Source organism: Elgaria multicarinata, chromosome 1 (assembly GCF_023053635.1).
Source record: "Elgaria multicarinata webbii isolate HBS135686 ecotype San Diego chromosome 1, rElgMul1.1.pri, whole genome shotgun sequence".
Taxonomy (NCBI): Eukaryota; Metazoa; Chordata; class Lepidosauria; order Squamata; family Anguidae; genus Elgaria; species Elgaria multicarinata.
In genome coordinates, this window is record NC_086171.1 from 81938903 (window position 1) to 81954589 (window position 15687).

Sequence of the window (15687 nt, forward strand, 5' to 3'; positions counted from 1 at the left end):
CAAATGGCTCGCGGATTTCTGAACTGCTTTCAGGATTCTAAGTAGAGACTTTGCTAAATTTGGAAGCACTTATTTGACATAAATTCTGGTACTGCAAAACATTAACAGCAGCTCTAAAGCAAAAGCAAAAAAGGTCATTCTAATGGTGTACCAGAGTAACCATATTCTTAACTCTATAGCTATATAATACTTACCCCTGGAAGAGCTATCACGGGACCTGGTGGTCCAGGTGGCCCTGGTGGTCCCACAACACTCGCACCATCTTGTCCTGGTTCACCCTATTTTGGCAGAAACATGTTTTTTAAAAAAGTGTGTTTAAAGTCTGAGATCCAAATGGACATTGTTGGTGCTATATAAATAAACAACAACAACAACAACAACAACAACAACAACAACAAACTTCTTCTTACCTTGTGTCCTAGGTCACCCTTATCTCCTTTTGACCCCTGAATTTAATTTAAAAGCCAGAATTAATTGCAAGAAAGGAATATCATAATACTGTCTGCTCTAATATAGGTTACCCATACTGAAATATCTCCATTCATGAGGGCAGACTGGGTGGATGGAAAGTCAGATTGATCATTATGTGACTGTTTCTATCAAGCGAGGTCCATTCCCCCAGGGGTACAATTGAGTGGTCTCCCCCACACCTCCATCTCAATGTTTCAGACCACAAATCTTCAGGAGCATCTATATCCAAGGCCAACTGACTGGTTCTTCATGCTGAGCAGCAGTTATAAACAATGTACTAGGCATGCATGTTAAAGGCACAAATCCCTTTATTTGGCCATGGCAAACATATTACAGTGTTGCATCAACCTCACTGGTTAGTTTCTGGGCCTGATTCAAAGAGCCAGAGCTGTCCTTTAATGTCCTAAATGGCTTAGATCAGTCTATTTTTATTTATTTATTTTATTAATTACATTTTTATACCACTCAATAGCTGCAGCTCACATGATGGTGCCCCTTCTCACATAAATTCCTGCCCAACTGTTAAGATCATCTTCCCCGGATATTCGAGCCTTCTCTGTAGTGGCCTCCTCCAATATCCCAGGAAGATCTGCCTCAGGTCTTCATTATAAATGCCAGGCTACAATCTTCCCCTTCTGGCAGACATTTAATCCTTAATTTGTTGTTTTATTATCAATTTAACTGCTGGCTCTTTAATATTTTCAATTTTAAAAAAATATTTTAAAGTTTCGTCACTTTCACTGGTATTATTGTTTTGGTTGTTACTTTATTGTTGCTTTGGGGTTTTCTTATTGTAAACCACCCTGAGGGCATTTGTCAGTTTGAAGGTATATTAATCTAATAAATAATAAGACGTAAATAAAAAGTAAGTGTATGTGTCTGCGCATCATTATATGGGGGGAAATCGCGTTTCCTTACCGTTGCTTTTCCACCCCCACGTTTGTCCCTCATTACTTCCTTTTCTGCTCAAAGGGGAAAGAGGAAGTAAACAAAGACCCCACGTCGCCCATTCAGGGGTTGTTTTAATCGTGCCACTTTTCCTGCACACAGCAGGAGATCACGGCACATTCCATTTTTTAAAAAGTTGCATTAAAAGGGGTCTATTTTGTGATGGGAAAAACAAGCGGAAGGAGCAGGAGAAATGTGGGAAATATAGTTATTATGAGACATAAAAAGAAAATAACTACACCACACGCTCTTAAAATACACTGCTGTTTTTGCCATGTAATCTTGATTATATCCAACAGTGGCCGCTTGAATCTTATGAATGTTGTCTGCCTCCTCCACCTAAATCTGAAAGGACATCCCTGCAGTTCCTCTGCTACAATGTTAAGCACTGTGTAAAGAAGGAAAGCTGCAGCATACTCACTGCTTCACCAGGGCGCCCAGCAACACCAGGAAATCCTGGCCTTCCTTCTGGACCTCGTTCTCCCTATTGAAACCGGGGGGGGGGGGGGGGGAGAAACAGATTGGTCATTTGCGTCCCATATTTGTCAGCTTCATTTCACTGCGGCCACAATACAGAAAACTGACATGCTTACATTCATCCATGAAATATCTAACTCCCCACACCCTTCAAACAACAATCCCTTTTCCCCCTTCCATAGTTTTCTAAAGAGAGGCCTGGAACCTCGCCGGGGGGGGGGGGAGCAACTGGGGGGGGAGTTTCGGGGGGAATGGGTCTGGCATGGGAAGGTTTAAGTAGATGCCTGCCTGACTACCAAGTAACCACCATCCTAGTCAAGCAACCCATAAGAATACTATTAAATTGACCAAGTCTAGAACCCTGGTGGGAACCATGGCCCAATCCTGAAGCATCCTCTTGCTGCGATAGAATAGTAGAGTTGGAAGGGGCCTATAAGGCCATTAAGTCCAACCCCCAGCTCAATGCAGGAATCCACCTTAAAGCATCCTTGACAGGTGGTTGTCCAACTGCCTCTTGAAGGCCTCTAGTGTGGGAGAGCCCACGACCTCCCTAGGTAATTGGTTCCGTTGCCGTGCTGCTCTTAAAAACACCACCCCTTCTTTCTCATTATTGCTACTACCTGCTTGCTTGACAGGCAGAGGACCAGGGAGCAACCAGGCAGTGGCATCTACTGCTCCTCCTTCTAACCTTCTAACCTCCACCATTGTCTGGGCCAGAGGTACGTGAACATGCAGGTTGCAATGGTGAAGAGGAGGAGCACGTTGAGGGCACTCTTGTCAGTTGGCCACTGCTGGGGTGTGGGCTCTTAGCAGGGGCCTGACAAAGCCTACCTTTGATGCCAGCCCTGAAGGTTCAGAGGGGCTGTCTTGCCTGGCAGAGACTAGAAGGCTTGGAGCACAAGGGAGAGGTGACAGCCTACTCAGGAGTAAATTGGAGGAAATGTATCTTAGCCTGCTCCACCTCACCCAACAGGTGGGAGGCTTCCTTGAAAAGGATTGCTTAAGAAGTGCCCTGAGGCTGGATCAGGCCAAGGGTCCATCTAGTCCGGCACTCTGTTCACACAGTGGCCAGTCAGCCGTCGGCCAGGGACCAACAAAGCAGGACATGGTGCATCAGCATCCTCCCACCCATGTTCCCCAGCGACTGGTGCACATAGTCTTACTGCCTCGAATACAGGAGAGAGCACACAACCATCAGGGCTAGTAGCCATCGATAGCCTTCGCCTCCAGGAATTTATCCAACCCCCCTTTTAAAGCCATCCAAATTGGTGGCCATCACTACATCTTGTGGTAGTGAGTTCCATAATTTAACTATGCGCTGTGTGAAGAAGTCCTTCCTTTCATTTGTCCTGGATCTCCCACCAACCAGCTTCATGGTTTTACCCCGGGTTCTAGAATTTTGAGAGAAGGAGAACAATGCCTCCCTATCCACATTCTCCATACCATGTGTAATTTTGTAGACCTCTATCATGTCTCGCCTTAGCCTCCGTTTTTCCAAGCTAAACAATCCCAGCACTAATGCTTGCTCCTAATGAATCTCTTGAGTGAGCATAAATCATCCTGCAACTTTAACTGGACCTGGGCCAAGGCCACATCTACAGCAATGCCACATCTACACCAAGCAGGATATAACACTTTGAAAGCAGTTTGAAAACGGTATATGAAACGTGTCATGGGCCCCAACAGCTGTCCATACCATTATAAACTGTTATTATAAAGCAGCAGTGTAGATCCTGACCAAGAAGTACTGACTAAGTACATCTACAATAAGCATGAGAACTGAAGAGATCATGAAGGTTTCAAAGCAGGTTTCCTCAGCTAATAACAAACTGATTAATTATTATGTTGACAATGTTTGTGGTAAAATATGTTTTTAAAGATTGGCTCATACAGCTCATCAGATATTTAAAATATGCCTAGCAGATGGAATTCAAAACAAAAAGTATTTGGCTGCATTCTGTTGTTTTCTAAATTACCATAAGCAGAAGCTGTTGCGTGACAGAATCTTTCATTATTTAAGTGAGTGTGATCAACTGTACCAGCATCTTCGCATTTATATTGGCATGCCTCCAGTTAATCAATGGATAACACGGGTATTTCTAAAAGTGGGGAAATGCAGTTCACTTTTACCACTAAGTATGCAGCCCAGCCCCTGCCTTTTCCCAAAGAGGAAGAAAAGAGTGGGCTCAGCTGGATTAAGTCTGGCCAGGGTTAGGAGCTCATCAGTTCATCTCACCAATCCTGGGAACAACTCTTCTAACAAGGGGCAGTATGGCCTCTATCAATAGACTGTGCCTTTTTATGAAAGCTATTTGTCTAAGGGCTTCTCCGTGTTTCATTACAAATTCATATGTGCATTTTTGCATGTATCCCATGTATGATGACACATATTTTTATGTGTCATTATATTTTCCAGCCTATTGCACACATCTGGAAATGGAATTAGGAATCAGCTTCCAGATGTATCTTTCAGACAGAAAACAGACTTTTTCTCACATGTCAAAAAACACAAGTATAGACCTGCATGCTTGACAATGTAACATGAGAACTAGCCCTGCTCTGGAATCTTTTGGAAGTTCTAAAGCAGGGATGGAGAACGTTCAGACTGTGACTTAAATTTTCGAGGCCTCAGAACCTGGACAATGGAGATCTTCAAAAGCCATATTCCTTCCTGATGACACTCTATGCATTTGCTCTCTGGTCAGAATTCCTTCTCCTCTCTTTCGTTTTCAAGAGAAAACCAAGAGACACAGTGATGCTGACAAGAAGGCAGGCAAACGTGAGAAACTGGATCATAGAGTAGACACATAGAACATATGAAGACACACAAGCTGCCACTCCCTTGGACGTGCATGTGCCTTCCTGCCTCCTGGTCAGCAGCTGTCTCTCTCGGGAAGAACAAGAGAGAAAGGAATGCTCACTGAGAGGAAGGCAGATGTCATTTCCCTGCGTCATGAAGAGAAAGGGAACTCCATTTTCCACATGCAGCAGAGAAGCAAAGCGAGAGCACATGGAGGAAAAGGGTGTTGTCTTCTGCCATGACTAACTTGCTTTGTTCTCCTGCTGCGTGCTGAAAAGGTGGCTCCTTTTCTCGGCATGAGCCACAGAAATGTAGTGAGGTATGGATGTGTACGTGTGTGTGTGTGTGTGTGTGTGTGTGTGTGTGTGTGTGTGTGTGCATGCGCATGCTTAGGCTCCGCCCACTACAATATGTGGTCCTGGGGCATTTTCCCCTGAAGGAATGTGGACGTGAGGGTGGGGTGAGAAAAAAGTTCCATATCTCTGTCCTAAAGTAATTACATTTTTAATTTTTGTTAGAACCAAATCTTTGCCTTCATTCCAATGACATCAGCTTATAAATCAGATTTAAGTAATCCTTTACCTTTAAACCAGGAACACCTTGTGGTCCAGTGTCACCTTTTTCTCCCTAAAACACAAAGAAATGAGACATTTTCATATTAAGAGCTTCCTTTCACAGAAAATGTTAATAATTATCAATTGACTCCAATGGAGACTTTTTCATTTTTTAAAAAAGAAAAAAATGGGGGTGTAATTTGAGGGGAAATGGGTTTGTGTGGGGGGAGGGTTAATCCTCCCCTCCCAGTGCATGCTGGTCCTTATCCAAATTGGGGCCATGCAGTTACACTAAACTGTCATGCCCAGCTATACCTGACGGAATTATTGTAAAATGTTGTTTGGCCCAGAGTTATCACTGTGAGTGTGTTGAGGCAATACTCTTAAGACGTGGCAAAGAGTGGATGGTAGTTGGTAAAAGGGCTGTAATGTGCTTCAGTGGTAGCTAGGATAAGCACATGAAGGCATGCAGGATGGGCAGAAATGATTCATCTCTCTACAAGTCTGTGCGTGTAGCAGGAAGTCAGTTTGTGCTGGAACGGGATCTGAAAAGGAGTCAGAGAGCTGAGTTTGTTCTCTCCAGGAAATCCTGTGGTACTATGGGATCCCTTAGAAATTCCCTCATTATCTGTTGGAGTACTAATGCTGGAGACCCTGAGATAAATTCTCTCATTGTTAAACTTTTTAAAAGAGAGAAAATGTACTGCTTCCCTACCACCAATAGTAAGCCTACTCCCCACAAACCCTTCAATTGCTCCAAACAATGCTGCCTCAATTCTCTGCCTGAAAATGGGGGACATTTTGCTTATCCCTATAGGGAGCCTCCTCCTTAATAAAATATCTGTGGAGTTCTCTGAGAAGTTAAAGTCAAGTGAAATTTCTCTAGGTAAAGCGTTCATTGAATCATAGAATAGTAGAGTTGGAAGGGACCTATAAGGCCATCGAGTCCAACCCCCTGCTCAATGCAGGAATCCACCCTTAAGCATACCTGACAGATGGTTGTCCATAGAATCATAGAATTGTTGATGGAGATGTTTTTACCCAAACTAAATTTTGCTTCTTGATGCTCTTCTGAGAGAAAGGAGGGATTGTGCACCCCTCAATACACTGTCAAATGTCAGTACGTGATGAAAAAAAATCTTTCATCTTGCGATCCTCTTTCTCTTTCTTCCATGGGGGAAGAAAGATTTAAATATTTAAAAATCTTGAGAACTGATGTTTTCTTTCCAGATGTAAGCTTACTGGCTTCATAATGATTAAAGAGGTTAATATCATGTTAAGGTTTTTTGACTAGTTTGAAAAGCAAATGCATGAAAGAATTTGCCATTTTCTTCCTCAGATTGCCATCATTTCCCCCCTCAGCAGCCTTCAGTAGGGGAGCAGGGGGTTGATAGCCACCCCACACACAAAGCCATCAGCCAGATAAGCAGGAGCAGCAGGGAGCTCGCTTTCTTGTCCCTGTCAGGAACAACTCCACTCCAACTATCAGTTGCTCTGAGAGTGGAGAAGAGAGGGGAAGGATACTTTGGCCTCTCCCACCAGCTCGAAGGCAACCTGAACCCATCCCTAATCTCTCCTCCATGATTCTTCCTATAAAATGTTAGGGTATGAGCAGGTAAAATCTCTCTTCTCTCCCCAGTGCCACAGGAATGCTGGCAAATTCCAGATAGTGTTTGGGACAGGCTGGGGGTCACTACTGATAATCTCCACTTTTCTAGCAGAAGTTGTTTAAGGTTGCATAAATGGACAACTCTCACACCAAGCCAATGCTGTGCACTCACAAGAGACAATGCTTGAAAATGCCGTGTGGCACAGCAGGAAGTCTCTACCACATGAGCCACCAATATGCAAGCTTAGGCTTCAGCGACTGGAAAGTCATGGCTGTGGTTTCATGCTGTAAATACATACAAGCGGTCTGTAATTTAAAGCTCCATCCGACGAGCATTTTATTGCACACTCGTTACTGGGCACTCACGGAGTTTGCTCAGGTCCCTCACATGACATCATCTGCCTTCCGCTCCTTCTGGCCTTTCTTGTGCAACAAAAAAAACCCTCATTAAGTCTGGGATTTTTAGACTCGGAATCACTGCTCTCTCCTGCTGTGTGCAGGAGAAGCAGCGCCATTAGAGCAGCAGACTCAATGGGCCTCGTGCCCGTTCTATACTTCCTCTTTTGAAAAGAGGAAGTAACTGAGGAATGAAAACCCCCGGTGTGATGGAGCTTTCTGTTTCAGATTACTGCAGGCTTCAAACAGAAACCGAAAGATACCAGGGCGAACTGTGCCAGGGCAGCCTGGATGGCAAAGGAACAGGGAGATTCTTCCCTAATACAGAAGTAAGAGCCGTCCATAGAAAACAACTGAGAAATCAAGGATTTTAGTGTAGCTGCAACTGGGAAACAGGGCATTTCCCCCCCTGCCCCACTCCTAAATGTAGCAACCAAAACAGGAGTATTCAGTGTGGACTTAGAAGATCTGTCTCCAGACAATGTGGCAAGAGTATTGCTAAAGGCACAATTATCTAGGGTAACTATATGGAAAGGACAGGGCTCCTGTATCTAGTGGCCAGATACAAAAGAGGGCAGGGCTCCTGCAGCTTTAACTGTTGTGATGAAGAGGGAATTTCACCAGGTGCTGCATGCATACAAATGACACCTGCTGAAATTCCCTTTGCTACACAACTGTTAAAGACACAGGAGCCCTGTCCTCCTTTCCACATGGTCTCCCTACAGTATTAACATTTAAAGCCCTAAATGGCTTGGGGCCAGGTTATCTGAAGGAACGCCTCCTCCCATATGTACCTGCCCGGACCCTAAGGTCATCTTCAGGGGTCCTTCTCCGTGAGCCCCTGCCAAAGGAAGTGAGGCAGGTGGCTACCAGGAGGAGGGCCTTCTCTGCTGTGGCACCCCGGCTGTGGAATGAGCTCCCTAAGGAGGTTCGCTTGGCACCTACATTATATGCTTTTAGACGCCAGGTGAAGACCTTTTTATTCTCCCAACATTTTAACAATCTATAAATTTTAAATAACATGGTTTTAAATTTGTAATTTTGCATTGCTGCTGTTTTTATCTGGTTGAGCTTTTATATTGTATTTTATATTATGGTTTTATACTGTTGTTTTATACTTTGAATGGTTTTAATTTTTGTGAACCGCCCAGAGAGCTCCGGCTATTGGGCGGTATAGAAATGTAATAAATAAATAAATAAATAAATAAATCATTAATGTTATATAAGTTCTAGATGCTCACAGGTTCTACTCAGCCTCTTTGTGAGGTTTAATTTTCTCTTTCCATTTAATTTACAAATGTATATACTTCTATGTAGGGCATCCTCATGAACAAACACACACCACTGCATTGATTTTGGGTGGATCTGTTCAATTTCCAAATTGATAGGCACTCAATCACTGGAGTTTACTGATGTCCATCAAATAAAAGCATAAATTAGTTGGAGTTCTGCTAGTGTGTCAAGCCTAATTCCTGCTAAAATATTTTTTTAAAATATTCTAGTTTACAGATAGTTTGCTGCATCAATTACCTTTGGTCCCATTGATCCTTGTAGCCCAGTCTCTCCAGCTAGACCCTACAATATCATATCAAAAAGAATTATGTTGTTTTGGAATGTACTATCTTTGTGGGGAAAGGGGAGTCCTAGTCTCCAATCCTAAATCTCTTTCCAATTGGTCAACTTCTAGATGAAAGGAGCCCCTCTTTTCCTCCCAATGCAACTTGGGGGACAGGAGAATTGGGTAACATAGGGTGCTTCCAGATGGGTGGCTTCTGGAACAATGCTATGACATTGTGCAGCTATTCTGTCTTTCCCTTCTTCACGGATTTTCACCGATAAGAAAAGAAGATGGAAGCAATGATGGGAAAACACAGCAAGGCAACAAATGAAAGACAACATCGTCTGGACCCACCATAAAATTTTGTGATTCACAGTAGAGGTGATTGCACAACAGAAGCGTCATCTGGAACTACCCATAATCTAAAACTTGGATTAAGAATGTCTTATTGGATAATTGCCATTCCATCTGAAGGAAGAGTAGCATAACTGTAGTACCAACAGCTACAAGAAAGCTTTTGCCATAACAGCAAGTTTTTAATTAAATTCTCCTCAAAACATACAGTCTTCTTTTCAGCTCTGTTACTTGAAAATAGTGAGTTCCCTTGAATGGGTGTGCATGAGAAAAACTAACTGTATAAGTTTGAGGAGAATGATGTCATTGCTAATTATAATTCAGAACATTTACTTAATCATTTCCTCTAACCCCACCCTGCTTTCCCAGCAACTGTTCCACTCACAGAAGTCCCAAAACTGCACAGTGGTTTTTCTCTTGGAACTATTGGATAGAATGCAGCTGTGGTTGCATGATAAGACATTTAGATAGTAGAAGAAACAAATGATAAACCATCTAGACAGTAGAAGAATCAACTTCTTACAGGAAAGTGCAAATAGTTGACAAGATTATTATTATTATTATTATTATTATTATTATTATTATTATTTATATAGCACCATCGATGTACATGGTGCTGCACAGACCACACAGTAGCCCAAATATCCATAGAATACTATTAAAGGGATTTAGAAAATTTCATATTATGGGATGCAAGAAGCTGCTGGTTTCAATTTTACTTACACTTTGTCCCCTAGATGCTCGGATTCCAGTTCCACTTGACAAACCAATAATCCCTGAGCCTTCCATATCCTAATAAATAAAAAGATTCCAGCGTTATCTTTACCTGTATCTTTCTAAAGTGGGGTATTAGTAAGACATTTAAAGCACACTTCCAAACATTTCTTTGAAACCTTCTGTCCACACACTGTTAAGTACAGCAGAAACCAAATGATATGAACTTTTGAAGTAGAAAAACAGTGGTGAAAGGGTGACCGTTGTCTCTTGAACACCAAAAGCTGACATGGAAAAGGAAGAGAACATTTGCACACGTGGATATTTCTTGAAAAGATGTTTCTTCTAAACAGTGGGGCGGAGTATATTACATCTTTTTCCTGGGACAGAGAGAAACCCCACCTGATTCCAATTCATACATTTTAAGCTTTCAGCTTTTGCCATGTATACAAAACAGTATCCACATTTGCCCAGAGAGCTGTCTTCAAGACAAGCAGGGAATTTTCTTTCTTAATAAACTCTTAAGATTACATGTTCCCATTTTAACAGAACATGTGATAAGTATGGACCAGTGTGAAATTATTACTGAGCATATATGAGAATATGAGGCTGCTTATATTGAGTAAGACCATCAGACTATCTATCTCTCTATCTCTCTATCTATCTCTCTATCTATCTCTCTATCTATAGATAGAGAGATAGAGAGATATAGATATGGCTATTGCTCTACAAAGACATGGGGTCTTTCCTGACCCTGCTGAGATCCATATTTCCAAAAAGTGGTATCAGGGATTGAATGAGGGACTTTATGCTTGGAAGGCAAGTGCTATAGTGTTGGGCCATGGTTCTTCCCCTATACTTTGTTCTAATACCCAGAAGACAGGGACACTGTCTGCAAGTCTTTTTAGGGCTATCAACGGCTACTAGTCCAGATAGCTATGTGCTACCTCCATTATCAGAGGCAATATGATAATACACCAGTTGATGGGAAAGACGGGCATGAGGGTGTTGTTGCAGTCTTGCCCTGCCTGTGATTTCCTGTGGCAGCTGGCTGGCCACTGTGTGAACTATTGTCTCTAGATTATTTCAGTAATTTGATGGAATAATTGGTGACTTCACAAAGAATTCCTGCCTGAGTGCTGAATGTGTGGAAAGATCATTCATAAGACTATCAGAAAGTAGCATGAGTCGAGTCACCTACTTGGGAGAAGTCTCTCAGAACTAAAACACAAATACAGACAAGTGGCAGTGCGTTAGTAATGAGCAGGGGTGGAGGAGAAGTATGTTGGGTTCGGATTTTAATGCAAACATACCAAATTTGCACTTCCTAAACCTAAACACAGACTACACAGAATGTAGTCTGACATTGAAATACATACATCTCTGAACTTTGTGGTACAGCTCGCCCCCACAAAGAGTGCACAAAAAAGTGTACATTAAAAAAAATGCGTATATTTGGGGGGGGGGAAAATATGTACAAAAATGCTTTATTCCTTGGGAAATCGCTTAAAAATGCATAGGCTTGCAAAAGTGTGCACAAAAATGGGGCTGTCTGTGCAACGTTGTGTGCTCACATGTGATTTTAGTGATGTGTGAAATGAGACTTAGCTAGAGAGAAACACAAGCAGTTACCTTTTGAGACCTATTGAGAACAACTATGCCTTTTGGGATGCTCAAATGTTTGCTCACTTTGCAGCCTTACAGGCACAGCTTGTACTTTGTCGTCCTTCACCGCTCTCCTTCCCCCACTGTGCTGTAATTAGTTTCCAAATGATAGCTTTCTTCTCTCTCTTAAGAGAGAAGCCCAGCCCCGACATTAATTTTACATAAACAGTCTGTCACTTTCATTATCCACCACTGTCTTCTGCAACAAACAAACTGTTCTTTTGGCAAGTGCGAGCACCAGCAAAATCTAGATTCCGTTTCCTCCCCCTTGATACTTCAATTTTTGACACATAACTGATAATAACAGATGTTATTCAGCACTAAGAGGCAGGCTGTCATGCAAGGTGTCTCTTTCACACAATTCTAGCCCTAAGTATGACTTGGTATCTCAGCCTAGCGCACCGTCTCAAAGGCAGGCACTGACAGGAGCTTGCAGAACTTCGGTTACATATATTCTCATGCCCAACACTGTAAGAACAGCCAATGAAACATAAATTAAACCACGTAGTTCTTTGATGTCAGCATAAATTTATGAAATCCAGTATAATCACAATCATCATTATTTTTTAAAATCTATAATTCTAAAATTAAAAGTAGGATGCAGTTACAAGCTAGTTCCACCCAGGAACAAAATGAAGGAGCAAGGAGAGCACAGGAACAACAGGTACAGAAATCATTAAGAGCTACCTCCTGCCCACCTATGTGCTCATTTCCCCTCTTCCAAATCAAAGTTGATTTAGGACACAACCCTATGCGTGTTTAGACAGAAAAAAAGTCCTACAACTGCCAGCATGCCTCCAGCCTGTGCTGTTGTGAGTTGGACGGGTTTTTTTCCAGCCCAAACATGCATAGGATTGCGCCCTAAATCTAAAACAAAATAAAATGCAACAGCATCAGCATCAGGATTTGTCCCATGAAAATGCATGCGAGCTTTGCGGGGGATCCGCACATCGCTCCCAGAGCGCTTCTATGCGATCCCAGTGCGCCCCGAAAATGATAGTCTGACTTCCCTGTAAAAGAAACGAGGAAGAGCCGTCCATGCCAACGACGACGACGAGGAGAGCTCTCCTCCGGCGAGGATTGCTCGGCAAAAGAAGGAGGGGTGGAGAGCTTCTTCCACACTTCACCCCTCCTTCTTTTGCTGAGCTCTCCTCGCCGGCAGAGAGCTCTCCTCGGTGGCGGCGGCGGCGGTGGCATGGACGGCTCTTCCTCGTTTCTTTTACAGGGAAGTCAGACTATCGTTTTCGGGGTGCACTGGGATCACATAGAAGCGCTCTGGGAGCGACGTGCGGATCCCCCCTTAGTTTAAGTCTAGGACTGAGATGAAATGTCTTTTCTCCTATTCACCATCCCTTTTGCAGGCAGCATGTTTAGGGGGCATTTTTTTTTACTTTTCAGGGGATGTAATTTTGAAAAGTTTTTTTGGGGGGAACATTACCACTAGTAGTGTGCCGTGGTCTATTCACTCCCCCACTTCTTTTAATTTTATAATGTGGTTCAAGCATTCCCTATAGCACTGCTAGAGATTCTCTTCGCAATCTCCTGCCATTTTCTCTCCCGGAAACTCCCTGAAGCAATACAAGGGATGGACAAATCCGATCATTTTGGTTTCTCTCAATTTCTCATCTCTTTCATCATGTCTAAAATGGAGTTGCACTGAGAAAAATAAATCACAATTGGTATATTCCCTCTTAACACATAGGCTTGTTATGCTCTTTTAAACAGAATACCTCAAATCCAAATCCATAGGCTGGGCCAGGTGGTCCTGGGGGTCCAGGGGGTCCTGGTTTCCCAGACTCCCCATCGGCTCCTGCCTGCCCTTTAGGGCCTGGTGATCCAATATCTCCAGGGTCTCCCTGAGAGAAAAGAACAGATTATTTCATTATTATTATTATTATTATTATTATTATTATTATTATTATTTATTGCATTTTTATACTGCCCAATAGCCGAAGCTCCCTGGGCGGTTCACAAAAACTAAAACAATTCAAAGTATAAAACAAACAGTATAAAAACATGATATAAAATACACATTAAAATGGATTAAAACCTACCATACATGATTAAAAAATATACATGGTGTGGTTCTGCAGTATTAAATGGATGACGAAGTGGTATAGTATAAATAGGGTGGGGAGACACTCTTGCTGGTACTTATAGCCCTTAGTCCTACAGCGCCACTGTGCCTCCTTTAGCCACACTCACTTGACACCATTGCCTCCCATCTTTTGCCCGGTCCCATCTTTTAAAAGAAATAAGATGGCATCCTGTCCCACAAACTTAGCATTAAGGGATTGGGTTTCTTTCCTGGTTGGATGGCATGGTTCCCATCATAGGCGAGTGCAAGTGGTGCGCCAGGTGTGCCCAGGCACACCCTAATGCCTCAAGCAATAAGCCAAATTAAGGGGACCATTGAGCAGGGAGCCAGACGCAGCAGAAACATCCCCTCTGGCTGTCCCACTACCATGCTGAAGAACTGCTGCCTTCGAGAGAGCACCATTGCTCTTGGCAGCAGGAGTGAAAAGGAATCGCTCTGCTGGGAATCGCTCTGCTGGGAGCCACACTTCAAAGATGCCAAGAGGAGGAGCCCTGAAGGTTAATATTGGCTCATAACCCCCTCGTCCGGCCAGTGTCACCACAAAGCCCCACCAGTGCTGGAGCTTGAGTAGCATCTCCTCATTCCCCACCCCACCCTCCACCTACAACAGCCCTCCCATGGTCAGGCAAGCCAAACATGGAATAGGGGATCAGTGTCTGCAGTGTTTAATAATTGAATAAAAATAATGTCCTTTATGATTGAGTATTCAATAAATGTTTGCCTTTAAAAAAAAGTTCCCTGGCTGCACACCCTAATGAAATGTGCTGCGCAGGCCTATGGTTCCCATGAAAGCTTAAACCCAAACTTAAACCTCCTCCTCTTGAAGAAGAAGAACCGAAAGAAGAAGTTAAGCACTGCCTCAGCCTCAACATTTTAAGAACATAATCACAAGAGGAAAACTGAAACCAAAAGTTCATAGCTGGAGTGCAAAAACTATTTCAGCTTGAGGGCCAAATTCCTTTTCAGAGAAACAATCAGCGGTCACATTCCAGTGGTGGGTGGAGCCGAAAGCAAAAGTGGTGGAGCCAAAAATACCAGCATAGGTTAGCTTAAAGATCTTACTGTCAAAAACTAAGCCTTAGGAGAGGCATTATAACTTTTTAGAATGGGGGGGAAACTGCCCAAAAGCTGGAAAACCACCACATGACGGGTTGTTGGGGGAAAGAGGATGGAGCCAAGGGAAACTCAGTGGCCATCTGGGAAACCCTGGAGGGCTGGATTTGACCCTTGGGTTTGAGGTACTGCTCCCTTGGCTTATAACATCAGGCAGTCCTCCCAAATCATCACTAAATCTTAGAACTCTGTATCTGACCATGCCTATTCAGTTAGGGTTACTCTATGAAGCAGCCATACTCTGCATGCTATTTTAGCTGGAAAACCTTTCGGTTGGTTGGGCCCTTTATTACTTTTGCTAGCTCCGATGAACCTGAGATACTCATTAATCAACTTTGGGCCAAGTTGGAGATGTATGCATTATAGTCACATTAAATTAATGGTGCAATGGAAAGAAGCTCTGAATAAGATTTAAGTGTTAAACCACAGTCAGTTTTGCAAGCAAAATCTTGCCTCTGTTAATTTCGATGTAACCAGAGTTATCCAGTGATATCTAACAAATGACTAAATGGGCTCTGTCCAATTACCTTTGGTCCAGCTGACCCCCGAATACCTTGGTCGCCCTGTAAGATAAAACACAACAGCTATAGACTGAGGAGGCTTTAAAGATAGGGAATATAGCTATGCATATGCAAGGGAATGAAATGGAAGCACAGTGACTCCTAGGAGTGTGTGTGTGTGTGTGTGTGTGTGTGTGTGTGTGTGTGTGTGTGTATAAAACCACACTAATATTTCCTAAATTTTAAAATCTTTCTAAAAGGAGCTAAGTTTCTCCCTCAATGCAAGGCTTGTCTTTTCCCTAATTACTTTTGTGCAGCTATTTGTGGGAGGCCGAAAAAATGCCCTGAAAATGCCTTGAGAATATTACCTTTGTCTGTAAACTGAGACAGGGCTCCCCATCTGCAGAATAGAAATAACTGTACAGAGGCA

The 15687-nt window shown here is 42.9% G+C and overlaps 1 protein-coding gene across 2 annotated transcripts in view; it reads right to left on the minus strand.

Moving 5' to 3' along the window:
- COL15A1 (collagen type XV alpha 1 chain) overlaps positions 1–15687 on the minus strand; it is a 180413-nt gene that overhangs the window by 42709 nt on the left and 122017 nt on the right. For both annotated transcript variants that reach the window (XM_063130985.1, XM_063130976.1), the window contains exons 15-22: positions 15285–15320; positions 13277–13402; positions 9891–9959; positions 8786–8830; positions 5279–5323; positions 1841–1903; positions 411–446; positions 195–278 (exon numbers count right to left, since the gene is read on the minus strand). In XM_063130985.1, the coding sequence (XP_062987055.1) occupies positions 195–278; positions 411–446; positions 1841–1903; positions 5279–5323; positions 8786–8830; positions 9891–9959; positions 13277–13402; positions 15285–15320 (504 nt within the window). The remainder of the gene's footprint in view (positions 1–194; positions 279–410; positions 447–1840; positions 1904–5278; positions 5324–8785; positions 8831–9890; positions 9960–13276; positions 13403–15284; positions 15321–15687) is intronic.